This window comes from Tupaia chinensis, unplaced genomic scaffold, assembly GCF_000334495.1.
Source record: "Tupaia chinensis unplaced genomic scaffold, TupChi_1.0 Scaffold000225_1, whole genome shotgun sequence".
Classification (NCBI taxonomy): domain Eukaryota; kingdom Metazoa; phylum Chordata; class Mammalia; order Scandentia; family Tupaiidae; genus Tupaia; species Tupaia belangeri.
The window spans coordinates 2,440,515-2,459,561 of record NW_006159700.1 but is presented as its reverse complement, the minus strand read 5'-3'; the positions used below and the strand labels follow the sequence as shown (position 1 = coordinate 2,459,561).

The 19,047-nt window shown below is 39.5% G+C and overlaps 2 protein-coding genes across 9 annotated transcripts in view; one reads left to right on the top strand and one right to left on the bottom strand.

Moving 5' to 3' along the window:
- Window positions 1-14,260, top strand: part of AKAP19 (A-kinase anchoring protein 19) — a 61,710-nt gene extending 47,450 nt beyond the window's left edge. For 2 of the 3 annotated variants that reach the window (XR_334463.3, XR_003549313.1), the window contains exons 2-3: window positions 6,496-7,023; window positions 13,565-14,260. Coding sequence is in view for 1 of the 3 variants with exons in the window: in XM_006147823.3 (XP_006147885.1) it covers window positions 6,654-6,941 (288 nt within the window). In the remaining 2 variants the exon portion in view is untranslated. Of the gene's footprint in view, window positions 1-6,495; window positions 7,726-13,564 lie in introns of those variants that run through there. The other variant, XM_006147823.3, reaches the window with a different exon arrangement.
- The window catches only part of HIBCH (3-hydroxyisobutyryl-CoA hydrolase), a 69,201-nt gene continuing 61,381 nt past the window's right edge, over window positions 11,228-19,047 (bottom strand). The window contains exons 12-15 of one of the 6 annotated variants that reach the window (XM_027771555.1): window positions 18,769-18,888; window positions 16,569-16,602; window positions 13,268-13,401; window positions 11,228-11,355 (exon numbers count right to left, since the gene is read on the bottom strand). In XM_027771555.1, coding sequence (XP_027627356.1) covers window positions 13,286-13,401; window positions 16,569-16,602; window positions 18,769-18,888 — 270 coding nt within the window. In that variant the 3' untranslated portion in view covers window positions 11,228-11,355; window positions 13,268-13,285. Of the gene's footprint in view, window positions 11,356-11,533; window positions 11,716-12,574; window positions 12,592-13,064; window positions 13,402-16,568; window positions 16,603-18,768; window positions 18,889-19,047 lie in introns of those variants that run through there. The other 5 variants (XM_027771558.1, XM_027771557.1, XM_027771556.1 and 2 more) reach the window with 5 other exon arrangements.

The window sequence follows — 19,047 nt, the reverse complement described above, 5'->3', positions numbered from 1 at the left end:
ATGGAGGACAGCCCTGAAAACTTGTATTTTTAAACATTTTAGATTTTTGTAATCAGCAGCTAAAATAACAAGAAAGCTAGAACTTTTTTTCTGGTTAATATGCAGTGTTTAATGTGTCCTGCCTTCAGCTGATGGCCATAGTAACTTTCCAGCCTGACAGATGAATAAGTCAGTTCACAAATTAACTCAGGACAGCTGAGAATGCCTACTGTCCTGAGGCTAATTATGTAATCTGCGCAACTATTGACTTACATTAACGGTCAATACTGTTGAAACTCATTTTTTTTTTTACTATAAATCAGCTACCTTAATAGAAGAGAATGAAATTATACAAAGCTTATTTGCTCTTCAGTGGTGCACAGGTGTAGTTTGTAATCATCTTAAGATACCTATTAAGTATTTGAACAGCTGCTACTATGAACAGCAGATGCTGTGGATAAACTTTTTCCCTTTGGCTCTGACTTAAAGGACAACATTTTCTTATTCATGATAAAAAAGGCTTCTGCGGGATGGAAGCTAGAGCTAAAATATGATGAACGAATATGTGGGGCAGTTTACTTACCTCATTCTAGTAGGACAACTGCATTTTCTCTCAGCATGTAATGAGCAACTCCATTAGACAGCTAGTTATTGGGCCCACTGATCGCCTAATGTGAATATATTGTCTCATTTTATTTGAGAGCCTGGGAAGCTCTGGGCCATAATGTCCCTGTTGATGTCCCAGAGACCAGGTCAAGGATGGGGACAATGAGAACAGAATAACAAGAGACCCTAGGAAGGAGCAACCTTAGTCTTTATTGGTAAAGAATTAACTTCCAGGCTGAAGGTAAAAGTCTATAAATTTAAGAAGGGGAGGAAGTTTTTGGTTTTATTTTTATTTAGGATAGAATATGTGCAGAAAAGGGAGGGAGTAGGGAAGGGTACCTTTCACAGGGCTCAGTCACGATGCAATCTTTATCCTCCAGTCTTCTGGAGAGACCATGGGCACATGTGCACATCCAAGGTTTTCAGCCTGCCGGGCTGGGGATTTGAATCACAGTTAGCATTTGGTTTGCAGTTCTGCAGTCTAGCATGTTACTAGCTACGCCACAGAGATTGTGCCAGAAAGGGAGGACATTTAACACTTCAAAACACAAGCCATGACTGGACCAAGTATTCCTGGAACAACTATTATTCCAGGAAGAGTCTGGAATTAGGAGTGGAAGCTCCATAGTTACTTGCCATGTGAACTCCCTGCGTCAGTTTACTCTGTAAGTGGACACAGCCAGACCTGTCTGCCTATTTCATCTATTAGTTGGGAAAAATAGCAAACACAACTAGTAAGCTGAAGTGATGAAAACTGACTAGTAATCTTCTACCTTGATAGATGCATTATGGCTAAACCAGCTGAAGGTTGATACCATAAGTATTTTATAATACTGTCTAGGTATTCTGAGGTCCTGAAGACAGCCTAGAATGCAGTACCAGAGAAAGAGACTTTCTCTGTATCCTTTGGAGGTTCACTAGTGGAGACTATGAGATAAAACAGATAATAGATTAAGAAAAGAAAAGCCATTATATTTATGTGCATATCCACAGGTCTCCCCCACAAAATATAAAACTCAAAAAAGGGTCAGATGATTGAAGTTTATGTAGTTTCCCTGAATTACAGAGAGGAAGAAGGGCTTAGGGCATCTGAGAGGTGCCAACAGGTTATGGGAAGGGAAGGGAAGATATATATGACCACAAGGGTTGTCTTATTATGCAAATTACATGTCTCTCAGGTAATAAAAGTTGTCTTAGAACAGCCCATCAGGATAGATGAGAGCCTATGACAAAGTCTGCCTGGGGAAGGTGTAGACCTGCAGTCTCCACTCCTATGATAAGATATTCCCTGGTGGATGTGACTCCTGTGGCTATTGTTTCTATTTATAGATATACATTTCTTTTATAAAAGGACAGCTTTTCAGAGCTATTCCAAGTGTCTATAGTTCTCAGAATAACCAGCTCAAAAATGCCAAAGAAGTAAATTCTGGGGTGGCATATTCTGACCTCCTACAGTCATATTTTGGGGTGAGGTGTCCCATTCTGAGCCCTAGCCATGGTCAAACCAATGGGAGAGTTTTTTTTTTTTTTTTTAGAGATTTTTACTGTACTGGGAGTTCGTCTCCTCCATTCTCCTCTCGGGATCTTGGGCACGCACGCACACGCGCCCGGCGTGAGTTTTAAGCCACCGGGTCTGGGACACGAACCGCGGTCGACTACGTGGGAGTCCAGCGACATAGCCATTACGCTAACTGCTGGTTCCCTACCAATGGGAGAGTTTTGTGACGGTTGCAGTATTCCTAACCTTGCTCTTGGAATAAGGTTATATCTCCCTCTCCCCACTCCACTCCCCTTAGCTCCAAGTTCAAGAACAGCATTAATAAGGACAAAGGACTCTCACATCCAACTTCCAAACTGGTTTCTTTTATTGCCATCATTCTAAATCAAAGCACTCTACATGTTCCCAATGGAAGTGAGAAATAAAGCAAGCCTTGGAACTGGCAGTTGGAGATAGGAGCAGCCTTCTTGTTCTTCTGTAGGTCCAGAAGCATATGACCACTGAGTTTAGGTTGGTTGCAGGCCAGATTACAAAGGAAACAAGGCTAGTATTGGAGGGCAATGGCACCGTGAGCTGGCCTATGCTCGGGATGTTGCCCAATCACTTTACAATTCCTGCTTTAGACTGAATTGAAAACTTGGTGGTGACTGATTCAAGCAGGTAGTCTTTTTAGGTACAAACATATCAGTCCTATGATTTCAGGTTTCCCAGAACGTTCTTAAAAGCTGTTCTTATATTTTACTATAATAACAAAAACTGCAGTGATGTACACAGATGTTAAGGGTACACTTTGGCAAGTTTGGACAAATGTATACAGTCATGTAATAAACATCTCGATCAAAATATTGAACACTCTCTCACCCAGAAAGTTCTTTCATGTCCTCTTCTAAGCAGCCCTTACCACCTCCCATCCTAAGGAACCAATTATGCTTCTACTCATGGAGCTGGTACTGTCCAATCTGGAAATTCATGTAATATGATCAGTATTTTGTATCTGGCTCAATTTATGTTTCAGAGATTATTCTCAACGTTATTTCTGAGTTATCCATGTTGTCGCATGTATCAAGAATTTCTTTTTTTCTTAAATTGTCAAGTGGTATTCCATTTTGAGAATATTCCTGATTCATTTATCCATTTGCCTACTGATGGACATTACAGCTTTGGCTATTGTGAATAAAGCTGCTATGGATATTGATATACAAGTTTTGTTAATAGACATGTTCCCATTTTTCTCATAAATACCTAGATATGAATGACTGGTTCACAAGGTAAGTGCATTAGTAACTGAGTTTTAATCAGTTTTCTGTTACTTAATAACTAAATACCTGAAACTCATTCATTTATAAAGAAAGAGATTTGGGACAGGCAGATGGCATAGCAGTTATGTCACTGGTCACCCACATGGCCGGCCATGGTTTGAGTCCCAGACCCAGTGGCTTGAAAATTATGCTGGGTGCCATGTGCGTGTGTGCCCAAGATCCCAGGAGGAGAATGGAGGAAAAGGGATTGTCACATGGCCATCTTCCCTGGGGGTGGAGGGTCATTTCTCACTTCTCTTTCACTGTCTCTGTCTCTCTCTCTCCCTCCCTCTCCCTGGTGAGCACACAAGTCCTAAGGCAAAAACCTCTAAAAATATATAATAATAGTAATTAGGCCACGATATCAGGTCTAGCATCAAGGGGGCCACATCTGGTAAGGGTCATTTTGGTGGGAACTCTGCAGAATCCTGAGGTAAGGAGGGTATCATATGTCAAGAGCTTGAGCAGAGGATGTGTCTGTGTCTCCTCCTCTGAACTGCAGGCGTCAATCCTCACCTCTCCCAGTCTCAAATATCCTGCCTTTCAAGCAGCATACATTTTCACCCTCTTAATCCCTTCACAATAGGAACCAAATTTCAACTCATGAATTTTGAAGGTAACTCATGCTGTGTAGTACTTTATAAGAAGCAGTCAAAAAATTCTTCAAAGTGACTACTATTTTATACTCCCACTAGCAAAAGTCAGTAGCCCATACTAGTGTGGCTCTATTCTGCTCTGTTCTGCGCCATAGATTTGTGTCTAGCCTTTGTTAATAGGCCACTGTCTTGATTAGTGTAGCACTATAGTCATCCTTAAATTTGAACAATGTGTGTCCTCCATCTTTGTTCTTCTCTCTCAAAATCATTTTGGCAATTCTAGTTTCTCTGTATTTCCATACAATTTAGAATCAGATTGTCTGTATCTATAACAAAGTCTGCTGAGACCAATGTCCCTCCCTTTCTTCCTTCCCTCTTTCCCCATCCCTTCATCCCTCCCTCCTTTCCTTCATTTCCTTCTTCCTTTCATATCACCTGCATATGAGAGAGAGAAGGCAATAGGAGGAATTTCCTCAAACTAATGTTAGTGGGGAAAGACTGAACACTTTTCCCCTAAGGTAGCAATAAAGCAATGGTGTTTATTCTCAAGATTTCTATTTAATATTGTACTGCAGGTCCTACTCCGTGTGAAGAGAGGAGGCGAGAAGGGAGAAATACAAAGCATAAATACTGAGAGAGAGAAAAAAATGCCTCTACTTCCTGATGACATAATTGTGTACACAGACAATCCTAAGGACGATACCAAAAAAAAAAAAAAAAAAAAAAAGAAAAAAAGAAAAGTCTCATCCTGCCACCATCCCCTTTCCATCCCCAGCTCCCCAGCTCCTCAGGATTCTGGGACCCCATATATACCTGCTATGTTTTCAGGCCACCCCTGGGATCTGAACCTGGGATTGGTCATGTGGCTTCCAGTCTTACAGGACACTGACTACAGTATTGCCGGACTGTAGCAGCTGGGCCTCTGCTATGGTTTTCATTGGAATTTTAGAATCTGCCTTGTCAAGGTCTACAAAATGCCTGCTGGAATTGCACTAAATATATATATATATATATCAATTTGGGAAGAACTGACATCATAATGACATTAAGTGCTGAATTGTTTATCTCAGTTCTTTCTGTCAGTAAGAATCTACACTTTTCATGTACAACATACACAATATACCTGCTAGTTTTCTTTTATTTACTTTGTTAAATTTAAGCCCTAAGTGTTCGTATTTTGGTGCTATTACAGATTATTTTATCTTCCAATTACTAAGTATACAGAAATACATTTGAGTTTTAGACATCAATTTTATATCAAGACCTTGCTAAAATTACTTACTCTAGGCATTTTTTTTGGGGGGGGGTATAGTCCTCAGGATTATCTACATATATGATTGTCATCTGTAAGTGAAGGCAACGTTTTACTGCCTCTCAGTCTTTATGCTTTGTATTTCTTCCCTCCCTCCTCCTCTCCTCACAATGAGTAGGAATTTGTTCCTATTGTAGAAGAGTGTTCAGTCTTTCCCCATTAATACTAGTTTGAAGAAGTTCCTCATTTTCCTGTTTTGCTGAGTTGCTAAGAAGTTGTTTTTTTTTTTTTTTAATTGAATTTGCCAAAAGGCCCATGTGCTTGTTAAAGAGAGACAGAGAGAGATTGAGGTAAAGTGAGAAAGCACTCCCCGTGGAGAATGGTCACACTGCGATCCCTTCTCCATCTCCCAATCCTTTGGGAATTCTGAGCACACAAGCACACATGCCTAATGTATTTTTCAAGCCACCAGGTCTGGGACTCAAACAGCAAGGTCCTGGTGCTGTAGCTGCAACACAAAACATATCTTACTCCGTTCAGGCTCCTGTAACAAAATATTGGACTAGCCAGTCCTGGCAGCTTAAAAAATGTGCCAGGTGGATGTGCGTGTGCTCCCAAATCACAACAGGATGGAGAAGGGAGGGGAAGGGATTCAATGTGACCGTGACCCACTAGTGGTGCTGCCTTCCTCTCCCTGCATCTTGCTCTTGAGTACATGTACCCTTTGGCAAATAAATGGGGGAAGGAAGGGAAGGGAAGGGAAAGAAGGATAGAGAGAAGGAGGGGAGAGGGAGGAGAAAGGGAGGAGGGAGGAAAAAAAATTCTGTAAAAGGGCCAAAGAATAAATATTTTAAGCTTTGTGGGGCCACAGTCTCCATTACAACTATTTGCCATTTTAAGACAAAAGTAGTCTTAGATATTATATAAACAAGTGAACGTGACTGCATTCTGACCAACTTTATTTTAAAAATAGGCAGATAGAATTTAGTCCTAGAACTATTGTTTGCTTATTCTGAGTGCAGACAAAGCTAAGTTGACACCTCTGTTTTCAGTTTTATAAAATTGTCAGTATCTTGAAACAATGTTTCCCTATTTTATAAGTTGCCAATTTACTGAATATCTTTTCCTTCAATTGATAAGATAATGCTGTTTTTTATTTACATTTCCTTCAAGTGACCAAAGTAGTTAAATGGACTTTTAACAGGCCACCAAATTGTACATTTTGCATTCTGTAAGTTCAAAATGACACCTCCCTTCTTTTGACAGATAAACACTTCATGTGAAGAATGGTGAAAGGGAACACTGGATACTGAAGTGGCCGTGAGGGGAAAGCACTGGTCAACACCACGTGGATGAACCCTTGTTTTCCAAAGATGCTGCTGAAGTAGTCTTTGCTACTGCTTTCACACAAAGCTCTTTATAACATGGGCTGCATAAAATCAAAGCAAACTTTCCCATTTCCAACCACATTTGAGACTGAGAAGCAGAATGAAAGTGAAGAAGGCTTTATGCCAGAAGAGAGATTTCTACCTAGGATACCTTCTCCTGTTATTATCAAAGAGGAAGTCAAGGAACCTCCGGGGACCAATATGGCAATCTTAGAATATGCACACCGGCTGTCCCAGGAAATCTTGTGTGAGGCCTTGCAGCAGTGGGCATGCAACAACATCAAGTACTATGACATCCCATACATCGAGAGCGAGGGGCCTTGATGCTGTAGGATGATGACACTTCCGGGAACTATGGATATAGTTGGTGCTAGCTTAAATATATGAAACAAAAGCAAAAGCTGGTGTAAGTACAAATAACTCCACCTGGATGTAAAAACATGTCTAGGATAATGTCACTAGTGTAGGCATCCGTAAGGTGAAACGTGTTTTAAGCAGTTCTGTGTTAACAGCAATCCTACCTACTTGGTCTTGAATATTAATCATCTAAAGGGGCTGAATAGAGTGGCACTCAGGATCAGCTGACGTATGTCATACCACTTTCTTCCGGAGGCATTAATGGCATCCCCAAAGAAAATGCTGAAGCATGAAAAGTTCCAAATGGTAACTTATTTCTGTTCATCTGAACCCAAAACCCAGAAGTGAAAGGGTTTTTCTCAGAATGCCTTAGCAAAGGAATGGCACTCAAGCCATAGTGATCACCAGTGAGTCTTGTTTGATAAAATTATTTGTGTCAAGGATCCCCATTTCTTGATACAAATGATTTAGCTTTAGAAAGCAACCCATGTAGAAGTGGTCACCTTGAACCCTGTCCTTATTAAAATATTTATTTTTGTAGATAAAAGTATAACTACTACCTTGAACCTCAGGGCCCGAACTAACTATAGTTGTTACTAGATTACTTAGACTTTGCATTTAAAACCATCTTTTAAAAAAATGAGTTACAGATGTCATGATATTAATGTTTAGAACTGAATAAAGAAGCCCAGTGGGGGCCAGCAGATGGTATCGAGGTTAAGGCATCTGGACCCCACTTGGCAAGGTCATGTTTCAAATCCCAGACCTAGTGGCTTGAAAAATACACCACATGTACATGGTATGCCCAAAATCCAGAGAGGAAAATGGAGAAGGGACTACAGCATGGCCATCCCCTGAGGGGGTGCGTGCACACACTCTCTCTCTTTCTCACCCCCCCTTCTGTATTTCTCTGGTGAGTGTATACACTCTAAAGCAAAAATGAAAAACAAACAAAAACCAGCCTACTCTGCAAGATAGAAAGCAGAATCTGCTTTCTGTATTAATTGTGTATTAAATTTTACTCCCTCAGAGATGCAGAGGACTGGGCTGATATGTAGGCACTGGTCCCCAGTTTCTTTGCTGACTGGTGGGACAGTCACCATTCAAATTACTGTGGGATCAGATAGTGCCTGAGAATTTACAATTGTATTACAAAACAGAAAAGACAGAACACTCTTCCAAGAAGAGTACCCATGGTAACACATGTCCATAATCTTTATAGCCATATATGTTATTTTCACAAATTTGGCTGCCTTTTGAGGAAGCTATTTCATTTGCTTTCTTTTTAATTTCTATTGTCACAGTACACACACATATCCCCTCCCCTTTTATTAAAGGATTAAATACTGTTTGAAGGTAAAAGAAAATTTGAGAGAAGGGGAGGAAGATGCAAAGAAAACATGTAAGAAAATTGGAACTGACTCTCCAGACTAGAATATAATTTCATCCAGACTGACTATACAGTGAGTTTAATTGGAAACAAAATTAGATCCAATATGTCATTGTCATTGAAATCTTAAGGAAAGTGTGACCTCTATAAGATAAATTCATATTTGGCCTGATAGGCAGGCAGAAAAGCTACCTCTAATTTTAACAAATACTTTGAAACCCACAATCAAATAAGAGTGAATTCTCCAAGTTACATGAGCAAAGAAAAAGATATCTGAAATGAGTGATATGCCCTCCTTCAGTTGCCTTAGGAAATCTGATCTTTATACTTTAATTTCACCTAGTCTCAGGATTTGTACTGTCCTGTTGTACTTGTGATCTGACAACTTACATACCAGGAAAAAAAAAAATAGCCCACTCCTGTTCAGACAAAGCTCTGAAGTCAAAAGGCTCAGACTGTTTCCCATCAGTACAAAACACAATTCTAACAAAGAGAAGCTGAGGTTTTTGAGTGTCTATACTAATGACTCAGACCAAAGCCTAGATGTTTTTCATTCATATTATATCTTAAGTAACAACACTGTTGGTGCAAGGTTATTTGCTGTTTAAAAGATTTAACTACACATATAAAAAAAATACTATGGTGAGAACAAAGCCATATAAACTGCATGCCATACTAAATTTTTTGAAACATACAAGGACATAGAGGGGTTTGATTACATCTAAACATGCAAATTTCAGGTTTCTTCTTTGCCCTAGGACCCTGTTTCCTAGGGGTGTAACGGGGATGCCTGATGGACTGAGCTTGAAGTCTGAGCTCTGTTGCTACCCCCTTACAGCAACATGGTAGGATGTTCTTGTCACTGATCACTCCCCCAACTCCTGAATCACATTTTAATAGAGTATATCTTGTGTGCACTTTCTTCCAAGAGACTTATCTTTGAAATATATACTGTTTTATATGTTGGTCTGTGAATGAGGAATACATGGCCTGTATAATCAGGGAGGTGGTGAATGAGTCAAATTGGTAACAGCGGGAGAAGGAGAGAGCTAAAGAAACAAACTTGTACTACATGCGACAGTTACGCCACCAAGCTATAGTCTGGCCTTGACAAGATGGATGAGAACGTCTTGGACTGAGTAATTAACAGCCTTTCATACCTATATGTTAAAATACAGGATGAGGGGAACCAGCAGTTAGCGTAATGGCTATGTCGCTGGACTCCCACGTAGTCGACTGCGGTTCGTGTCCCGGACCCGGTGGCTTAAAACTCACGCCGGGCGCGTGTGCGTGTGTGCCCAAGGTCCCGAGAGGAGAATGGAGGAGAAGGGATTGCGGCGTGACCATCCCCCCTGGGGGGTGATTTCTCGCTTTCTGTTTCTATGTCTCTGTCTGTCTGGCGAGCGCACACGCCCTACGGTGAAAATCTCTCCAAAAAAAAATACAGGATGAGCATCTCCAATCCAAAAATCCAAAACTTTTTGAGCACTAATATGATACTGTAAGTGGAAAATGTCACACCCAATTTTACATGTGAATAAATATAAGAAAATGCTTCTTGGTAGCAAATAAATTCAGAGTCAGGGATGATGGTGAAGCCAGACAATCACAGAGTCCACATGGAGGCTAAGGTAGTGATGACTTTGCTTTCTGATGGGTCAGAGTGCACAAACTTTGTTTTATGGACAAAATTACTTAAAATATTGTATAAAATACCTTCAGGCTATGTGCATAGGTTTATATAAAACATAAGTCAATTTCATGTTTAGTATTGGGACCAATCCCCAAGTTATTTCATTTTATACTATGAAAATATCATAAATTCTGGGGAGAAAAAAAGCCTAAACCTGAAACATTTTTAGTCCCAAGCATTTCAGACAAGGAAGGGATGCTCAGCCTGTACTGGCTTCATTTCCTTTTGAAGGTTTTTCATGGAAGTTAAAAGAGTAGAGGCACTGTCTGAGGAAGAAGGAGGCATATAAAACAGAAGGCTGCAGAATTTTTAGCTCGAGAAAGGGCAACATTTGGAACACCCAGTGCATGGGCCGGTGAGCCTCTACCAGCATAGCAGAGAGCCTCCGGGAGGCAACTGCGGAAGCAGATCGTCAAAGGAATCGGTGTGCCAATTCCTTATTTACACAGACGTCAGAGACCACACCAGGCAGTAGGGCTGTTTCCCTGCCTCTCTCACTGCTACCTTTTACTTACATGCCTTTGATCCTAGCATTCTCCACTTTCAGTTGCCTTATCTGTTCTTTGCAAACTACCTAAGCTTATTAGCAAGTACTAAAAGCACAGTTCTGAAGGGGACAAATGATTATCATCTTAGTCCCAAAGGAATAATTCATGTCAAATTGCCTTATTAGTATTAAAAAATAAACATACTGAATCTAGTAGCATGATACTCATATATCCTACTATCATTGGCATTTTATGTAATGGGGTACTATACTTTTATATTACATAGTTTTAAAACTCTGAAGTAAGGAATTAAAAATAATTTGAAAACAAAGTTCTAACAAATATATAATTTACTTAATTATAATGCCTTCGTCCTGTGTTTGAATGGCCAAATAGGACATGTCTTCCTTGGATCCAGGGGCACAAAGAAGCACTAGCAAATCTCAACTTACAAAACCCAAGTTTGGTTTGCAAATTCTTTTCCCTGTAAGACTTAGCTATGAAGTGGTATATTTTTTTCCAATTATTTTTGTTAAAAACATTTTTTTTGGTAACTGTACAATAAAAGTCCAGTTGTAACTACTTAACTGAGTTATTAATTTAATAGAAGTAAATAAAGACTTTTCAATATTGCATACTTTCAAATTATTTGACAACATGGAAGACTTAACATTGCCTGCACTGCTAACAAATATAAAGTGATGAAAATCCGTTTATACAAATAATTTATTGGGTCATTTAGGTCTGATGTAGGTGCTTTAAGAATGCAAATGTATTCAGTATCTTGGCATCTTCGTTCCGAATTTGTTCCTGTATTTTTTGGGGAAAAAAAAAGTTTCATGTCAAATAGATTGAGAACTGGGGGCCAGCAGGTGGTGTGGTGGTTAAGGGTGCTGGATTCCCACATGGCCGACCACGTTTCGAGTCCTGGACCTGGTGGCTTGCTTTCTCAGTTCCATTCTCTCTCTTTATCGCTTACTCTGTCCCTCTCTGATCAAATTAAAAAACACAAAGTTAAATAAAACAATTCTTAAAAAAAGAAACTAGATTAAGAACTGAGAAAATATGAAGCAGTATCTTCTGGGCTACCATTTCCTCGTCTCTGAGACAGGTACAGAACATACTCTTTGATGTCTTGTCCAGTTCTGTTGTCTTTTTGTTCTTATAAACCTTAAGGGGAATGAAATGATTGAGAAATTATAACAAGTTAAAATAAATCATAAACTGACCTTTAAAGAAAATTCTTATGTAAACTTTAAGGTCCTGGAACACCTCACAGTTTATCACACAGCTTAAAAAATACTTATTTTGTCAACTATTGAAGGTAATTCTATCTGAAACTAAATCTTGTTTTTGGTTCATTTTTTCCTACTGACTTGAACTTTGTATAAGGACAATTTAACTGTTAACAAACAAAGGTTTGATATAAATTACAAAAAGAGTGTCTCTATCTTAGACATTTAAGTTTCCTAATTTTGCCAGCTTAACAAATATTGCAGAAATAATGCTTTCACTTTCACTACATAAAGGTATGCTGATTCCTGAGACACCAAGACTGAGTTAAAAATACTGGAGAGGTAACTTCGTAATAACCTTTTCTCTCTGCCCAAGAGTTCTAATGTTTATAAAAGGAGCTCTTCAGCTAAAGTAATAATTCATTTATTAGGAAATACACTCTTACATGGAGAAATTCTATGAGACATGAACACAGTATCACCCCCCCAAAAAAATCAGGGCCTTTATTTTTGATAATCTATATGTTTATTTAATCAACATATAAATCATTACTGAAATTCAAACATAAAGTTCTCATTTCCGTTATAAATGCTAACTTGGGGCCAGCAGGTGGCATGGTGGTTAAGGAGCTGGATTCCCACATGGTCGACTGAGGTTTGAATTCTGGACTCAGCGGCTTAAAAATCACACCAGGAACATGTGCATGCATGCCCAAAATCTAAAGGAAAATGAAAGAGAAGGGATTGTGGTGTGGCCATTCCTCCTGATGGGGTGATTTCTCATCTTCTCTCTCTGATTAGCACATTCACCCTATGGGGGAAAAAAGAAAACTCTAATCTCAATTTTTTTTTTTTGGGGGGAGAGGTTTTTTGCTATAGGGTGCGTGCGCTCGCCAGAAAGACAGAGAGCGACAGAGAAACAGAAAGCGAGACATCACCCCCCCAGGGGGTATGGCCACAACGCAATCCCTTCTCCTCCATTCTCCTCTCAGGATCTTAGAAACACACATACCATGCGCAGCGTGAGCTTAAGCTGCTGGGTCCGGGACTCAAACCACTAATGACCTCAAATTTTCACATCTTCTATTAGGTCAGAGGGAAAGTCATGAGATATTTTCTGTTTTTCTATGTAAAAATGTGTCATGACTTTTTCAACAACCCTATAAATCACTGGTTAGCAGACTTTTTCTGGCAGGGCCAGATAGTAAATATTTTAGGCTTTGCAGTCATACAGTCTCTGTTGCAACTACTCAAAGTAGCCATTGATAATCAGAAGAATGCGGCTGTGTTCCAATAAAACTTTATTTATGAACACTGATATTTGAAGTTCATGGAGTAGTCACATGTCATGAAATATTAGCCTTTGATTTATTGCCCAACAGCTTAAAAATGCAGAGGCCGTTGTTAGCATGCAGAGCGTATCAGAACAGGCAGCAGGCCAACTTGGCCCATGAGCTCTAGACTGCCAACTCCACTCGGAAATATACCTTACAAGGCCAGTCACCTCAAAATTTCAAATCACCACTTTCTGGAGATTTAAAGTAAGTCTTCAAATCTTCATCAGTAACTTCTTTCAGATCAGCTGGTTTCCACTTTGGACACTGGTCTTTGTCAATTAAAACTGTCAAGAAAAGATAGATATCAGTACCTTTCTTTCTGGTATTACTACATTTTAATTAGTGAATTGCCAGAAACTATCTTGTACTAGACATATCTTTTCAATAACACATTGGTTTTTTGTCCTGCAGAGTTTAAATTTTGTACGTGTTCTGCTTTTCTTCTAGATTAAAACCCCTGAAACTTGGATGAATAGCACCATGGTTTTGATGACCAATGTGGATATTTCTGAACCTTTTAAGTCTCATGCCTCTAGCTTTAAATAAAGCCTACTGAACTAATCCAGTCGTTTAAACATTAGAACATTCTTTCATTTTTTTTCAAACAAAACCATAAGTCAAATCTTCATATTACAAAACAGCTGAAGCCAGAGTTGGTGTGCTTTAAAGGGAAGGCAAAGAAGGGCAGAGGCCCCAGGTCTGCTTTCTAACTTCTCCACACTGGGTTTTGGGAGGAAAATTAATGTTCCCTTAATGCTTCAGGTAAAGGGATAGGGACTATATAAATAATTATATGTGGATACTGCAGAATCCTGTAGTTCAGACAGCTCTGAATTATAAAATCAAACCGCCTATACCTTATCATGAAACCTACTTCTCCCTTTTCAGGGCAGTCATCACTTAGTGTCGCCGCACAGTATCCCCACAGGACTCTAAGCATGAGGCAGTCTGTAACCGCTCCTAACAGGGAAGGCACTGTCCATTTCCGGGCTGTGATAGCAGGTTACAGCCACACAAATGTTCTCATTTCAGAAATCAGGCAGAGGATATCCAGGATCTCTCCATCAGTTTTTACAACTGCATGTAAATCTACAATTAACTTAAAAAGTTGAAAAGGAGGGGACCAGCAGTTGGCATAATGGCTATGCCAATGGACTCCCATGTAGTCAACTGCAGTTTGAATCCCGGACCCAGTGGCTTAAACTCACATTGGGCGCATGTGCGTGTGTGTCCAAGATCCTGAGAGGAGAAGGGATTGCGGTGTGGCCATCCCCCATGAAGGGTGATTTTTTGCTTTCTGTCTCTCGGTCTGTCTCTGTCTTTCTGGCGAGCACATGCACCCTATAGCAAAAACCTCTCAAAAAAATAAAGTTGAAAAAGGTACAGCTATGGTTGTAAATTTTACCATTGCTTAAAATACACATTAATTTCTTGTGAAGAATGTAAATAGAATACTGGAGGTTGGTTAAGGTTTGGTTGCCTACTATGGAATGCCAGTATCTGATATTAAACACTGAGTTTGGATCTCTAGGCCAGTTCAATGTTTTGTATTTCCTGGACAGTGTAAACAAAGAAGAATCCTGGGACATTCTTTCAAGAATCTCTTCCCCTTTAAATTCTCTGGCCTAGAATATCTGTCTCTTTGAAATACCACTGAAGAGCAAAAGCAAAGAGTATATTAATCAAATCTGTACATTATTTTATTTCAAGCTAACAAAATCTTTTATCTTGAACAGATCTAACTTAAGTTCATGCCATGCAGGCAGCTCAGATCTTTCCAAAGGCCTCCTGAGATACGCACACACTCCAGTCTCTACTTGGTGGCTATCTAGCTCTATCAAGATAATTGATTTTTACTTCTCTAATCAGAAAGTTTATTTTAGATGTTAAAGAATAACCATTTCCCTAATTTGCTAGCCTATTTTATCTAATTTGCTAACATTCTGCATAAATTGCAAATTGTAGCAAACATTTGATTATGTGAGAACACTAAACAGTTTTACTTAGAATACATATCGCTTTCCAAATAATGAGATTGTTCTCTTCACTTCATGAATCTAAACTTCGACGTTCTTTGGCTTCAACTTTTTTCCCTTAAAATAACTAGGAGGTGTTTATCTAAAAATTCTTTTTTCTTTTTTTTTTTAAGAAGGGATGTTGTGATGTAAAACAGACACATTAGCGACATAACCCAAGTAGCTCAGAGGCCCCCTAAAATCAGAGTTCTAGGCTCCAATCCACCTGAATCCAGCAAGACTATCTAGCGAATTAGTGGGTTAGTGCATATTCTACTTTGTTCCTATAAAACAAATAGCCATCTCCTCTGGATTCAGCCACGTGTGTCTTCTAAAAGGATGAGAACAAACTGCTTTGATGATGGTATGTTAGGTGAGAAATGAAGAAACGTCTACAGCACTGATGTTTATGAGAACTTAGAGACCAGAGAATATAATTTATTATTCAGATAAGAAAGTATATCCAGAATCTGTACTATGTTAAAATAATTAATACAAATGTAAGAAAATTATAAAAATATATACAGAGAGAAACTTCATGTTATACAACATAAATAACAGCTCTTTATAGGGATAAGGGCTATACATAAAAAGGAATTGTTGTCAAGTTTCATAGGAAAAAAAAATCAACCATTTCACTTGCTTTTTCTAAATATGCTGACTTTGGAGATGATAAAGTGCAAAGTATTAAGACCATTAGTAGATTATGTCATGTTTTTCCCCCAGCAATGGAGAACTGCTCGGGTATAGACAAAGAGATAGATTTTTTTTTTTTTTTTGGAGAGGTTTTTGCTATAGGGCACATGTGCTTGCCAGACAGAGATAGAGAGACAGAGAGACAAAAAGCAAGAAAACACCCCCCGGGGGGAAGGCCATGCTGCAATCCTTTCTCCTCCATTCTCCTCTCGGGATCTTGGGCACACACGCACACGCGCCTGGCGTAAGTTTAAGCCACCGGGTCCGGGACTAGAACCGCAGTCGACTATGTGAGAGTCCAGCAACACAGCCATTATGCTAACTGCTGGCCCCCAAAGAGATAGATTTTACCAGGCCCTAGTACAAAAGAAAGGGAGAGGAGGGGACTTGAAGGCTTTTTGTAAAGGAGTGAATGCATGTTTCACAGGCCTGGGCACCAGGATGAGTTTACAGGCTCACTCTGTACTCGTCAGAGGCAGCTCATGTGGCTGACTGCAGGAAAAGGATTACCTGTTACACATAAACTGGGGGCCAGTGACCAAGTTATGTGAATTTTTAAAATGACATTAAAGATTCATCTTCCCTTTTATCCCAGACTGTCCTATTTTAAGTACACAATTTTGTAATCTTTATAGAAGTTTAATTTTCACTAATAAAACAACGATCGTCTTTAACAATACATGCTCACAAATTCTGCTTCCCTAATAGCCAGGAAGGAAACACAGCCATTTGCCACTTACCAGCTCTAACACCTTCGTGGAAGTCATGACCTCTCTGAAAGGAAATTGAGATTAAATGGGGCAATTTCTGAGTGTCCGATTTCCTAGTGATCTTCCCTTTTTTCCACCCACGTCCACCTCCCATTCCCATTACCACAACCCGAGCTGTAACACTCATCTGTCTCTGATAACCAGCTTTCTGGTCCTCTCCTGATTCTAATCTCTGCTCAGCTATAGCCACTGCTGCAAACTCAGATCTTACCAAGGTCCACTGGGAGGACAAGGTTCTCCAGCCCAGGCGGGCCTCACTTTGCTCTTCATCCAGCTTCCTTGGTCCACTGCCTACTGTCCCTTGAATATGCTCTCGTCTCCCTCGAAGCTGTTTTTCTTTTATGCACAGCTGAACCCCATCATTTACCTCTGCTTCCACAGCCATATCATGCAGCAGAAAGTCACACAAGTATGACTGGACTCCCTTAAAATTCATAATCACAAATCTCGAGCAGGCATGGGAAACCGCTCAGCAATCCAGGATCTCCTCACACTCACCAACATAGTGATGTCAATTATCTTCTGACTTTCAACATCTACCTCAGAGAGCACAAACTACTCTCACTATAGTCCCAGCTAATGACTTGGCCTCCTACTGCATTACAAAGCAGACAAGCTCTCAGACGTGAATGCTCTTGTCTTCCCCCCACTAAAACACCTGCGGCCTTCGGCACCTGTCTTCTCTTTCATGACTGCGGAGGAAGGGGCCATTCTCCTTTCAAAGACCACTCTTCCCTGCATTGTAATTCACATCCTTTCTTGCCTTCTCTCAAGGACTTGGAGAAGTGTATCCACTTCTCTTGCTTTCCCTGGCATCCTTAGTGTAGGCAGTCGGTCTAATCCAGTGGTTAAGTGCATGCAGATCAAATGTCTGGGTTCACACCCTGCTTCCACTACACAATAACTATGTGACCTTAGGCAAGTCATTTCTCCAACCTCCAGTTTCCTTCCATGAAATGGCATTATCAGTTCATCCATCACAGGATTATTTTAAGCCATATCCAGCAGAATGTATGACACACACTAAGTGTTCATTATTATTAGCTATGATCATCATAATCTTTTTTCTCTATTGGATCAGTCTCAGTAATTTACAAACATGTGCGGGTATCTTCCATCTTACAAAATACAAAAAGGAACCTCATCAGAGCCCACAGCTTCTACCCTCTGTCTGCTTCCGGAAGAAACAGTGGTCTCCACGCCTTGTCTCCATTTCTTCTATTTCTAGTTAGTTTGAATGTCTTAACAACTATTTTAAAGTCCATTAGGAATGCCTCGTTCTGGTTATTAAACCAGATACTCTCTTTAGGCCGTAAGTTTACTCATCTAAATAGCATGTTGCTTCTTAAGAGACTTCTAGCCATGTAATTCTGCCTTGCAAGAGTTTATAATCTAGAAAAAGAAAAAACTATGACTCTGAAATGTTTCATGAGTAAATATTCTATGTTATTGCTACCTACTTTATATATACAGTGGCACTGTTAATGCTACTCTATGAATTAAAATACGTGACAGAATGGTCTAGCCATAGTAGTATAGGTGCTGGTGTGACACTCCGCAAAGCTGGGGCCACATGGAAGACTGGGATCGGTTTCCAGGTCAACTTGAAACACACCAGACATGCACACGTGCACGGGTGCTTCTGGCTCGCTGGAAGGCTGTGGGGACAATCACAGCATGGCGAGACCCTATGTGTGTGTGTGGGGTATGGGTGCACCTGTCTGTCTGTCATGAAAAATTTTAAATAATAAACTTTAAAATAGATATGACAGGCTAATGACTTCCATCTGTGCATTTATGTTATATATATTTGCTTATAATATTCCTTATTTTATTAACAAGGGGACTTAGAATTAGAGTGTTCATGCTTCTTGCCCAAGATCACAGACACCATGCCTGAAAAATGTTTAATTTCTATTCTGAACTCCACACAAGATTATAGACCGTCTAACATTTACATGCAAATAGAAGTGCTGTTTCTTAAAAGCTTATAAACAATCTGGGTGGTAATATTTCCACATGCCTAAAACTAACTGGCTTATTGGGTTGTCAAAGTAGATTTACAATACATTTTAATGTTCTTGTTTATACTTTACTGAATTTTACATGTTCTATAATAACGTAGATTACTTTTATAACTTTTATTTATTTATTTTTAGAAATTTCTTACCATACAAGCTTGACTGAGCTGATACTCCATAGTTAGCACTTCTTGCAAGGTCTTTGACGATCCCTCCATAAGTTGCCTTAGTGTGATCTTTAGGGATGTTGGAGACATTTTGTTAATTACCTATTGAGGAAAAAAATGTATTAGATTTAGCCCAACAGCTCCTTTATTGACTATAATGAACTACCTGAGTTTCCGTATAAAAGTACTATTACATCCCAAAATCTCATAAAAGATCATACTTTAGCCTAATCCTGCCAAAATACCAAGCAAAAGGGTTTT